We start from the raw sequence: 11,772 nt of genomic DNA, 5'->3' as shown, positions 1-11,772 counted from the left end.
CCTGTAGAGGTTATAGCCTCGGAAACCCAAAGAGACAGTTCTACTCTGTCTTCCAGGGTTGCTGCGAGTCAGAATCGACTCCTTGGCAGTGTGAATGAATGACTCACGATGACAAGCATCTTCCTATGTGCTTATGGGTCACTTATGAAATGTATATTTAGGTCCTCTGCCCATTTTTTTAATCCTTTCATTGCTGAGTTTAGACCTGCCCCTTTAAAACAACATTCTTACGACCTGTTCCTGTGCAGTGGATGGAAATATAAAAGACATCAAGCTGTGTACGTTATCTGTTTTTAAAATCCACGGGATGAATCTACCCTGACTATGATCATATTTCCGGTGCTCAGTCAACCCTCTTGCTTGGGCTGCAGGGGAAGCTATGTTTGTGCATGACTCCTGGGGGTGTACAATGTGTCACTGTCTTGATGGGGCACACACTCCTTCTCCACATGTGAAACAGTCCACACTGTGACGGAACTAGTTCTCAGTGACCCGACTGGACTGGTTTCACTTGGCCCATGGTAAGCTAGTTCCGCCTTCTTGGTGCTGTCACCAAGAAGCCTAACAGGCTGCCTGTTGTCTGTCCTTTGAGCTAAATGCAGCATCTCCCATCCGACTGACTGGCTTGGCAAAGTTGCAAATTGTATTACGCAAAAGTTGAGAAAGAGCAAAGCCGAGGAGTGCCCAGAATGGTACATTTTGCTACTGTGTGGTATCTATATTTGGGGCCCAGGGTGTTTTATTTATAGCTATCTATGAATACATAGCAAGAGTTACAGACAGAAACACCCAGAAAAATAACCTTATCACAGTGTTTCCATTATCCAAGTGCGGCATCCAAAGCAAGACCAGCAAACTTCTTCCCCTCCTCTCCCGCTTCCCTTCCCTTTGCTCCGGGCACATGGGCACGTGCCTGGGACTGTGAGAGCCCAGACCCACAGGCCTCCACATCCAACCCTTTGGCCAACTCTTGTAGCTCTACCTCTTCTACCTCCTTCTCTAGCCATTTCCTAAGAGGTGGGAGCTTCTACCTTGTAAAACTGGTTAGTTGGGGTTCTACCCCCAGCCAGTTGATTCTTTGGACAATTTCTGGCTGGGCAGGCTGCTGTCTGTCCCTGGCTCAGCTGTCCCTGGACCAGGGCAGGGTCTTCCCTCTCTGCACTAGAAGAAAAAGACAAGAGTAGAAGCATACACCGAAAGCTGACACCACAGCCCTCACCCAAGACCCCCCTCGCCCCCCACATGCACACTCACACTCACAGAGGAGGAGAAAAAGAAGTACATGCATACACACGCACACAAGTCTTGGAAACCCAGGATGCTAAGGAATGTGAGTAGGATTGGAATGATGGGGCTCTCCTAGACCGTAAAACCTATGCATTAATTTTAATAGACCCCCCAAAAGGCAGGGCTGGGGCTAGGTCTCTCTGCGGCACCCCAGGTTTTATCTATCATTTAGTACCTTCACCAGCTGAGGATGCCTGAGAGGCAGGGGTGCAAAGGTTGGGTGTTGAGGGCCTCTGCAGGATCTGCCTCACCAAGGTGGTGGGGGTCAAGTGAGGGCGGGTGCAGGAAACCTCTGACAGGTGACCTGGACCCAGAGAATACTGGGTTGGGTGGGCCAGTCTTTTTCAGGGAGGAGCTGAGGACAGGTTGTCAGTATTTTGTTGAAGTTAGCGTTTTTTTCCAATACGTAAAAATGAATGAATGAATGAATGAATGAGGGATGGTGTTGATTCCTGCCAAGACTCATTGCTCAGGCTACCTCTTCCCTTTGGGGCACAGCTTGGCTCCTGAGATGGTGGCATGAATTCTTTCCTTTCCCTGCAGTCTGCTGGGGGAGAGAGGTCAGGATACAGGCCCCAGCTAAAGTAGGCATGGCCTGCTTGGTACCACCTGGTCCTAAGGGGAGCTGTGCCCTCCTGGGGGCCCTAGGGCTGGCCTGAGGTGACTGCACTGAGGAGGAGGAGGAGGAGGAGGAGGAGGAGGAGGAGGAGGAGGAGGAGGAGGAGGAGGAGGAGGAGGAGGAGGAGAAAGGCCCTGGGAATTGGGTGGAGTCATCTCTATGTGTGGGTGTGAGAGAGAAAGCATTGGCCTCATACCTATCCCCAGCGCTTACAAGCCGGAGCTGTTTATAGGACAGATTCCACTAATGTCCTCCTCACTACGTTTCAGGAGGTTCAAAGGGGACACCCGTGTGTCCAGGTCCGCAGCACCCCTTCACTGATGGCGCTCAGGGGAGCGCATCTGCTTGCTAACCACAGGCCCCTGTGCCACCCCTCTAGCTCCCTGGCGCAAGAAAGAACAGGGGGCTCTTGTGAACACATGTTGTCTGGGAAAAACTGGGGAGCATTTCTGCCCTGCCCTGTAGGGCGGCTATGCGTTAGAATCAACTCAATGGCAGTGGGTGTTTTGATGTTCACGCCTCAGGGGGAGAATGATGGAATGGTTCTGCGAGAAACGTCCCCCTTACCCCCCACCCCCAACCCGCTGCCCTGTGGCCACATCTCAGAAAACGGGTCCACATTTGACTCCTACCCCCTAACGTGGAAGACAAGCCCGAGGGGCAGCTGAGGAAGTATCTATTTGATGGTGGACTCTATGGGTGGCTATGAGGTGGCAAGGCCATTGCGATTTCATGTGAAAACGACCTCTTCTTCTTGCCAATGGGGGGCTCTCTAAATGTAGCCTGTAGGAGCAGGGATGCAAGAGGTCTGGATTCCGGATACGGAGTCGAACGCCACTACTGTGAGCACTCTGGGGCAGCACCTGCATTGCAGACGCCCCAGTGTCCTCACCTGGACATTGGGGCTGATTGAAAACAGCAGCACCCCTATCTGACGTGGATGGCCCCATGTATGTTACAGAGCATGCTTTCACCTCTGCCATAACTGCTCTCGGGGGCTATGTCAAGGTTAAACAGACGGGAAATTGCTTTGAAAATGTACACATGTTATTAAATGAGAGGCATTATCTGATACCCTGATTCAGCACCGGCATTTCCTCCTACATGCCACCCGGAGAACCATGTCCGAGAACACCCGCTTTGCCCCCCCCCCCCCCCCCCCCCGCCATCTGCGAAAGCTAAAAGGGGACGGGGGTGGGGTGGGGAGAGTACCTGTGTGAAAGCAATATTCTGAGGGACGCCCTCTCCTGTGCCAGGCGCCACCCCCTAGCCGCCCCCCCCCTTTGTCTTTGTCTTCACCGCAGGTGGTGGTCCTGCCTGCCACTTTGAAACCCAGGCTCCTGAGCTTCTCCCTGCGGAACACCAGCCCCGCAGCTCTTCGTCTCCCCCTGGCGCCCACGCAGGGCATTACTCCGGGCAGCGGCGCGGACAGCGGCCGGCGGGGAGTGGGCAGAGCAGACACGCAGGGGGCTTCTCATCCGTAACACGGAAGCCGGGTGCTTGTGTCTGAAGGGCTCTAACCTTTCTCTCCGTCTCTCCCTTTCCTTGCCTGGGGGATCTCTCTGTCTCTGTCTTCTGTGGGCGCATTGAACTTCAGCAAGGAGGCAAAACACAACAGACTGGGGACCAAAGGGGCTTGAATTAAGCGAAAGGCGATTGATCTACCCAAATCATTTGACTCTGAGTAGTGGGGAGGTCGTGGGGGGCCAAAAAAAAGAGGAGCGCGTTCTCGTGTTTGACCAAGACTAAGCAATCTAAGCGACATAAAAGGAAATTCAAGTGAGCGACAATTAAAAAAAAAAATCCCCGCACGCAACAATACAATCTATTTAAACTGCTGCTCATACTTGTCATACCAATGGTATGACTTTTTCTCTGGAGTCCCCCTTCTGGTTCTTGAACTCAGGCTGGCAGCTGGCGAAGGGGAAGTCGGCTCCAGGACTGCACGGGCCGGTTTTCCAAAGGTCTCTAATGGGTATTTTCGTTTTTCTTAGCCCTGCCCCTGAATTGTCAGACGGCGTCTGCCTCTGAAGTTAGCAGTGATTTCCTCTCGAGCCCAGCCTTATCTCCGGCTGCACGTTGCCTCTCGGTGACTAATCACACAAAAACATTGTCTGAGGCTGGCATAAAGTTCGAGCTGTTTACCCCCACTCTATAGGGGTTCCCTATAAAAAGCCGCCGGCCAGCGCTCCAAGTCAGACGCGCTCCTGCAGCCGCGCCGCCTAGCCGAGCCCGGAGCCAAGCCGAGCCGAGCCGGATTGGATCGCAGCGCCCGCGGGGCTGCACAGCGAGCGCTCAGAAGCCCTTTCTCCCGGAAAGCTCACTTTGGGATCCGAACAGCCAAGGGCACTTTGCGAGAACTGAAGTTTTTTAAAATTTTAATTATTCTTGTGTAGTTCGCAGCACAGGTCTTTGGTCCTTCCTCCAGAATGGATTATTTCCCTGTGATCTCTCTGCTGTTGGTGCTTTTCCACGGAGCTCCTGGCACAGGTAGGCATGTCGGCTGGTACATCGCGCAATGTGAATGTGGTTCTGAATGCTTTCTTTGCCTCTGTTTCCCCTTTCTTTTTATTCCTGAAGCTCAGAGATTAAGTGCCTGGGATTGAAAACTACTTAGTTTTTGCATGGAAAAAAAAGGACAATATAGATATCGAATGCAATTGCTCCTATAGGGTTATCATGTACTATAAATTATACAACCATAACGATGCTATTATTATCTTTAAGTAGGATAGTTCCTTCCTGGCAATAATACAAAAAGAGGGGAAAAACAAAAGCTATATAGTTTAACCAAATGTGTCTTGGCATTCTGGGCTCATACAGGTATATAAGATATGTAGAAATAGATCTTATTCAAGCACTTCTTTAAAAGCCTGTGAATGTGTAAAACTATTTAAACGTTTTAGCCTGAAGCCGAGGGAGTTTGTCCAAGACATTCCAGTAATATACCAGCAATAAAATCACCTGCAGAACAATTTGTTTAATAAAACGTCCTCCTCCCTGCCCGCCCCCCACCCCCCACGGCTCCCACTCTAGTGCTTTCTGGATGAGAGCTGCTGCTTTCTTTAAAAATTTTCATTATTGACTTTAGATTTCTTGTGGCAGGTTTTTGGCACTGGAAGCAGGGCCGACTGTATTCTCGGTTGTGCTCACCTGTCTCGGGAGGGAAGCGAGGGAGGACCGGGGCTCCTCACGGATAAGATAGTATGTGTGCATCTGCCCATGCTCCCCTTTGGGGGGCAATGCACATTTTTCTTTGTCTTTTCTTGACCCGGTGTAAAGAGAAAGGCTATCAGGGGAAGGAATCCTGGATTGTGTGTGGTCATTTGAAACGTACAAAACTGGGCAGATAAGCTGTGATTGCCAGTCCCAGGGAGTTGGTAGAAGACAGGGGGCTGCGGCGAGGAGGGGTGGGGGAGGTCCCCACATGGACCTGGTCCTCCCGGGAGACTGAAGTCATCGTTCAGGGAACCTTGACTAGGTGCCCAGAGCTGCTGCCGTTTCGCCTTAGCTGCGGCACTTTCTGTGGGATGTACTACATGAACTGACTAGTGGAGAGTTAACTGCTCCTCTTGCTCTGATTGTCCCTCCAAGAGCCTTGCCCTCCATGTACAGAATTATACCTCATCCAGGTACCCCTTACCTTCAGGTGCAAAGTAATGGATGCCTACTTAACCAAAAGGGCATGCCAACTTGGCACGGGGCTCTCAAACCAGTAGGTGGTGGGGTACACTTATTTTTTAGGATTTTGACCATCAGCCAATTGTAAGCCTGCCTGGCTTGTGTGGTCCTTCCCAGCACTTTGTAGAGAGCCCAAGCTCAATTCCCAACAGGCAGCATTTCCAGAAACTTCCTTGAAGACAGTGTCAAGAGGGCTGACAAGCCCCATCTCAGGTGTTTCTCTCCCCTGTCGTTATATAATCTACCTGTAGGTAAAGGAACCACTGAGGGTAAAGGTAAAATTGTGTTAGAACGTAACACCTTAGCGACCTGTTCGCGCTGCTGGTGCTTCGTGCTGAAGACAGGCTGTCTACTTCGTCTGCTTTTGTCCACTCTGCTAATTCTGGTGTGTTTCTGAGGGAGTGCTTCCCCACCCCCCTGACCTGCTCTCTCTCTTTCTCTCTCTCTCTCTTCAGCTGTCCTGGGCTCAGAGCTCAGCACGGATGCCGAGAACAGAGCAGGCAGCCCCTCACCCAGTGCACCCTGGAGGCCCCGCCGCTCCAAGCGCTGCTCCTGCTCCTCCTTGATGGACAAAGAGTGCGTCTACTTCTGTCACCTTGACATCATCTGGATCAACACACCCCAGTGAGTCTCTAGAGGGCATCCTAGTCATTCCTTAGCTGCCTTCGCAGGAGCTCAAAACCAGGGAGCAGAGTGACTCTTCTGGAAAGCTCTGAGTTTGCTCTTTAGAAGGCTGCAGTTCTGACCACAGGAGAATGCCCCAGTGGGTGGGGGGGGGGGGGGGTGGCGGGGCCGGTCCTCACTGTCGCTGAAAAGGACAGAACAGCTTGGTCCTCAGCAACAGAGATGGACGGGCTGCACATTCTGCCGGGTGGGAGGAAAGGGTGCACAGCACTGAGAGCGAGCAGGGCTCCAGAGAAGGTTCTTTCAGGGGCACTGGGTAAGTTGCTGAGGCCATATGTGGGTCAGTTCACCCTGGGAGGGTCCTGTCTGGAAGGTAGCAAGGATTATAGAGTTCAATTCAATCACTTCATTTAGAGAAAAAGCTACCCCCCCCCAACCCCTCTCACCCCCCACCCCACACACACACCCTCACCACTCCCACCCCAGATATCAGTCACTTAAGCAGGAGTGAGTTTGTGGCAGAGGAAGCTGGGTCTCCTTGCTCCCTCTGCCTGTCCTACTGAAAGAAAAAAACAAACAAACACCCAAAGACCAACGAAAACACCCGCTTCAAGACACAAAAAGAAATGCGTTCTGTAGCTTTCTCTGTCAATGCCGGGAAGCGGTTCTCGTCTTTTTCCCTGTGAGAACCAGCTCTTCGATACGGCGTCTACCAGGCACTCACGATGGCGAAGGTTGACCAGGTGCCAATCCAAAGCACCCCAAATGGACTGAGTACATAATACTTAGTAAAGGGCTATTATCAACCCCGAGATTTTGTTTCTTAGGCGAGGGTCAGAAGGGGCCCCATTGGGAATTATTGGAGTGCCTTCTGGAAAAAGAGTCCTCCTGGTGGCTCATTGCTTAAGCACTCGACGGATAACTGAGAGGTCAGCAGATTGAACCCCCACCACCACTCTGTGGGAGAAGGAGGAGGCAGTCTGCTTTCCAAAGAAACCCGACGGGGCCAAAGTACTCTGTCCTCGAGGGTCATGTTGAGTCAGAATGGATTCTAATCTACACACAACCCCAAATTATTTCTAAGCTACACACCCCCCACAAACTGCAGAAGAAAGCTCCTGACACAGTTGGGAGCCAGGGATACGGTACTGGGTTGACTCTCATCACCTCAGCATGCAGGTTTAACAGGATCAGATATGATCTTAATCAGAAAGAGGGCTTTACTCTCTTGTGAGAAGTGGTTTTACATTACAGCCTCTCTCTCTTCCAGTCACCACCACCACCACCTAACTCATAACGGACTAGAACGTTAGAAATAGAACACAAGGTAGACAGTATGAAACGGGCACCAAAGCATGCCATCCCTTTGAACAAAAAGTAATGCTGTGGGCGTGCAGAGTAGAAGTTGAACCTTGTTAAGGGTTGAAGTGGAATGCCATTGAATCAAGAAAAGTGGCTTTCTCCTGGTTGGCTGCACACACTCAGGGCCACTGGCAGGTCTGTGTCCCTGATTGTGCCGTGCTTCCCACCTAAGCTGTGCTGCTGATCCCTGTGCACGGGATCCCCAAGAGAATGCGTGTGCCCAACGAAAGTATCATTTTGAAGGCTTATTAATTATGCTCCTGTGTGTCGCTTCTCTCTCTCTTTCACAATAGGCACATTGTTCCCTATGGACTCGGGAGCCCTTCTAGGTCAAAGCGATCCTTAAAGGATGTGTTGTCCACAAAGGCTACAGATCCCGGGAATAGATGCCAATGTACTAGCCAAAGAGACAAGAAGTGCTGGAAATTCTGCCAAGCAGGAAAAGAACTCAGGTGAGCAGAAACACTTCTTCTGCTTCTCGGTCGGCCTCCCAGCCTTCCTCTCACTGGAATGCTGCCTCTTCCAGAAAGATCTAGAGAGACACAGAGCGTCCCGATACGAGTCAAAGGTATCGCTGCTCACATGTTTCTTTCTCTCGGTGTATCTTCACAGGGCCCAAGCCACTGCGGAGGAAGTCTGGGATAACCACAAGAACAGAAAGGACTCTGCCCAGCTTGGGGAGAAGGGCATTCAGCAGCAGCTCGTGGGAAGAAGAAAACTACGGAGGTGAGAGAAGGAGACCAAGCCCCACGCTAAGTCAGCAATGACTAAGAGCCTACGGAATCCCCCCACCCCTACCCCCGCAGCCATGCTTTCCTCGGTGGGGATTGGCTTCAAGGCAATAAAACAGGAGGATCTCCCTGTTCTGTAGTTGAGAAAGAACAAAGGCATCCTTCTCGAGTCTTTTCTTAGAGACCTTGGAAGGAAACTGCTGTCCACTGCCCACGCAGTCGAAAAGGATATTTTTTTCAGAGCAAAGTCTATCCAGAAACACTTCATTTGCTCACCCTCCCGGTTTGCCTCTCTGGGTGGAGTCAGTGTATTTACCACTTTCTCTTTGAGCCGCCCCCCCCCCCACCTGCTTTTTTTTCTTTCTTTCTGGTAATGCCGTGTGCCAGGGAGCGTCCGGCAAATGTGCTGGAAAATTCCATTATCTTTTCATTCTACTTCTCCACAAACAGTTGGAAGCTCTCCTCATCATGTCACCAAGTTCCTCTAAGTCTTGAAGTATCAGTTATTCATGTGGCTAGAGGGAAGTTGTTAGGCAGGCCTGGTGAGATTTTAGAACCTGTACTTGGGAGGGGACGTATGACTGTTATTGTTTTTTAAACAGGGAGAGAGATTTGGTGGAAAGCCAGTGCCATTCCAACAACTTTTTTGGTTTCCTAGTTAGTCGGAGGCAGAGGGATCTGGATTAAGCAACACCACAGGGCTGTTATGAGCAGTTCTGTCATGATGAACCTTCCAGGCTGTAAATATTTTGGAATTCACAAGACCAAGGGAGGGAACCTGTTCTCATATCTGCTGCGGGCGCTATCCTGCCCTCTGATGGACCATAGGAACTTTTCCTAGAAATCTAGTGGCAAGAAGTTCTCTGATCAAACTGTTCTGAGCCCACGGGGCTGGCAGTGAGCGGGGCCTTCTGAGCTGTTGACTTCTGATTGTGGGGCGTCTTCTGTGACTGTCTGTGACCGACACCTGCCAGCTCTGTGTCTGTGTAGATGGTCTAAGCCAGAAAGGCTTCCCCACACCACGAGATGATGTCAAACGCCCTTGGAAATGACTTTCTTTTATTAGTTTGTGTGAGGTCGATCATTTCTGCCAGTGTCAGCAGTTCTTTCTTCCTTCCTTCTCTCGCAAAAAGGAGAAAAAGAAGAAGAGAAAGCACCCCACAACATTTCTTAATTGCTACAAAACATTTGCTTTGGGTCTCCTTTGCATACCTCCATTTTTTTCCCCCTACTACCCAAGTTAAAACCCACTGTTGTCCATTTGATTCCGACTCATAGTGACCCCAGATGATGTCTCTGGAGCTATCAATCTTTACAGGAACATGTGACCTCATCTTTCTTCCTGGGGCGGCTCACAGGATTGAACTGCCAACCTTGCAGTTAGCTGTGTAACGTTTACCTGACAGCAGTACCAGAGGGCCACCCTCAACCCCCCATTTTTCCCCCTGTAAGAAACCTTCCATTCTTCCTCGTACTCCCTATTTCCTGTACTTAGGAGACTCCCATGGGTATTTGGAACCCGTGCTGAGTTTCTTGTAAAGAGGGTCGTGGTCTTGATAGCTGGGCGGGGCGGCAGGAAGAGCGCACCTTTGGCCTCTTTGAACATGGTGCCCAGTTCCCCTTAGGTAGGACCATTCCCCTCCAGCACGCTCCTAGCTGTTTTGTTTCCGCATGTTCTAAGCAACAGGCCAGGCTTTATTTTCTTAGTGGTAATAGATACGACTTGAGGTCGGTGCTGCGGTCGGTGGTGAAAGTTCAGGAACCAGATTTAGATTGGTTCGCGCCCCGTTCTAAGTTTAGCTGTTTCTTTGGCCAGAAGTGGTGTTTATTTTATACCATTTCTTTTCCTCTTGTCTTGCTTTCCTAGGTTGGAGGCCGTCAGCAACAGCATCAAGGCGTCTTTCCAGATGGCGAAGCTGAAAGCTGAACTCTGCAGAGAGAAGAAAGTGACCCACAACCGAGCGCACTGATGACTGGTCCCCCGGGCACAGGCCGGAGCCACACCCGCATCGCGCCAGCCGGGGTCCAGGCAGGAGCATCTTCCTTGATCGCATCTTTCCTCGTTCCAGCCCCGCCATGGCCCAACCTTCCAAGAAAGGCTAAGGGAAGGCCCCTCCATGGATCCGCCTTTGTTAGCTTCCATGGTGGCAACTGGGCCCGCCCCTCCTCATTTGGCATGACGGTGGCGACTCAGAGAAAGCAAAGGGACCAAGTGACACGCGCAAGAAGGACAGAACCCCAGACAGAGGCGAGGAGTTTCCACACTGCGGTGGGGTTTCTGAAGAGCCCGGGAGGCAGTGTTTGTGTCTGACTCAGGTGCCTGGCACATTCCAGGGAGAAACTCCAACGCTCCATACACACATTTTCTAAGGAATGCACACATCGAAAAAACACTCGGAAAAGCCTCGAGTGGAAAAAGAAAAAAAATTAAGACTTGGTTTTTCTATTATTCATAAAAATGTAAAACTGAAAGAAACTGCTCTACTGTAAATCAGATGTGTTTCGGTCTACCTCACCTGTATTGCACTCTGGCAGAAATGTATGTCACCGCCTGGTTCTGCCTCTGCTGAACTTGTCCCCCTCCTGCCACGCCCTTTCTGAATAACCCCCTGCTATGTCTAGCCTCATATGTGCCTGGTCCAAGGTGTCAGTGGTAGAGAGAATGTTTTCATGGTCATTGACTAGCTCTGATGCATAAAAGCAAAGATCGTGGAACCTGGTGTTTCCCTTTGCTCTGACTTGTGGAAACACAGGGGTATTGGGTTGTTTGTGAGAGATCTTGAACGTGAAGTCAATGTGGGTTGTGCTTTAAAGCAGTAAAATTCTTTTCCTTGATGTAACTGGCTAATGGAAGAGGCTGGATTGAATTTTGATGTACTTATTTTTTATAGCTATTTATATTCAAACAATTTATTCCTTATATTTACCATGTTAAATATATGTTGGAGCAGGCCATATTGGTCTATGTATTTTTTTAATGTATTTCTAAGTGAAATTGGAAAACCATGCTTTTTTTCCTGCCTGTCAAGGTAATGATATTAGAAAATAAATATTTTTTCCCTAGAAAATAAAAATTTTTTTCTTGATTTTGTTGGAAATTCCTAAGGAATGTGCTATGATCAGACGTATGAAGGAAAATAATTCAAGCTGGTTTCATGGAGAGGGAGCATTGAAAGAGAATATTTAGGCTGATTAAAAAAAAGGACCTTGATGTATATCTTAAAAGTAGTTTCTAGATAGGACTAAGGTGTTCTTTTTTTATTTCAACAGTTTTTTGGCATGTAATTCACATATCAAACAATTCAATAGTCCAATCAAACCAAGAAAAATTATACAATCATCACCACAATTCATTTTATAACATGTTCTTTATTCTTATCCTCATCTTTATTAGCTCCCCACTTATGCCCAACCAGCCCCCACCCCCCATACCCTCAAGGAACCATTAATCCAATTACTATATAGATT

At 49.7% G+C, this 11,772-nt stretch overlaps 1 protein-coding gene across 1 annotated transcript; it reads left to right on the top strand.

Moving 5' to 3' along the window:
* The first annotated feature begins 3,708 nt into the window (after window positions 1-3,708).
* EDN1 (endothelin 1) lies at window positions 3,709-11,378 on the top strand. The gene is made up of 5 exons (XM_075532474.1): window positions 3,709-4,396; window positions 6,043-6,211; window positions 7,867-8,025; window positions 8,186-8,299; window positions 10,172-11,378. The coding sequence occupies exons 1-5, from the start codon at window positions 4,336-4,338 to the stop codon at window positions 10,272-10,274; spliced, it is 606 nt and encodes a 201-aa protein (XP_075388589.1). The 5' UTR covers window positions 3,709-4,335; the 3' UTR covers window positions 10,275-11,378.
* Window positions 11,379-11,772: the final 394 nt, after the last annotated feature.

Source organism: Tenrec ecaudatus, chromosome 1, assembly GCF_050624435.1.
Source record: "Tenrec ecaudatus isolate mTenEca1 chromosome 1, mTenEca1.hap1, whole genome shotgun sequence".
NCBI classification, from domain to species: Eukaryota; Metazoa; Chordata; class Mammalia; order Afrosoricida; family Tenrecidae; genus Tenrec; species Tenrec ecaudatus.
This window is presented reverse-complemented; position numbering and strand designations above follow the sequence as displayed.

Bases quoted from the DNA above. Each gene is read 5' to 3' on its own strand.
- EDN1 (XM_075532474.1), top strand. From the start codon at position 4,336: ATGGATTATTTCCCTGTGATCTCTCTGCTGTTGGTGCTTTTCCACGGA. The intron at 6,212-7,866 runs GTGAGTCTCTAG...CTTTCACAATAG, and splicing joins ATCTGGATCAACACACCCCA to GCACATTGTTCCCTATGGAC. The intron at 8,026-8,185 runs GTGAGCAGAAAC...GTATCTTCACAG, and splicing joins CAAGCAGGAAAAGAACTCAG to GGCCCAAGCCACTGCGGAGG.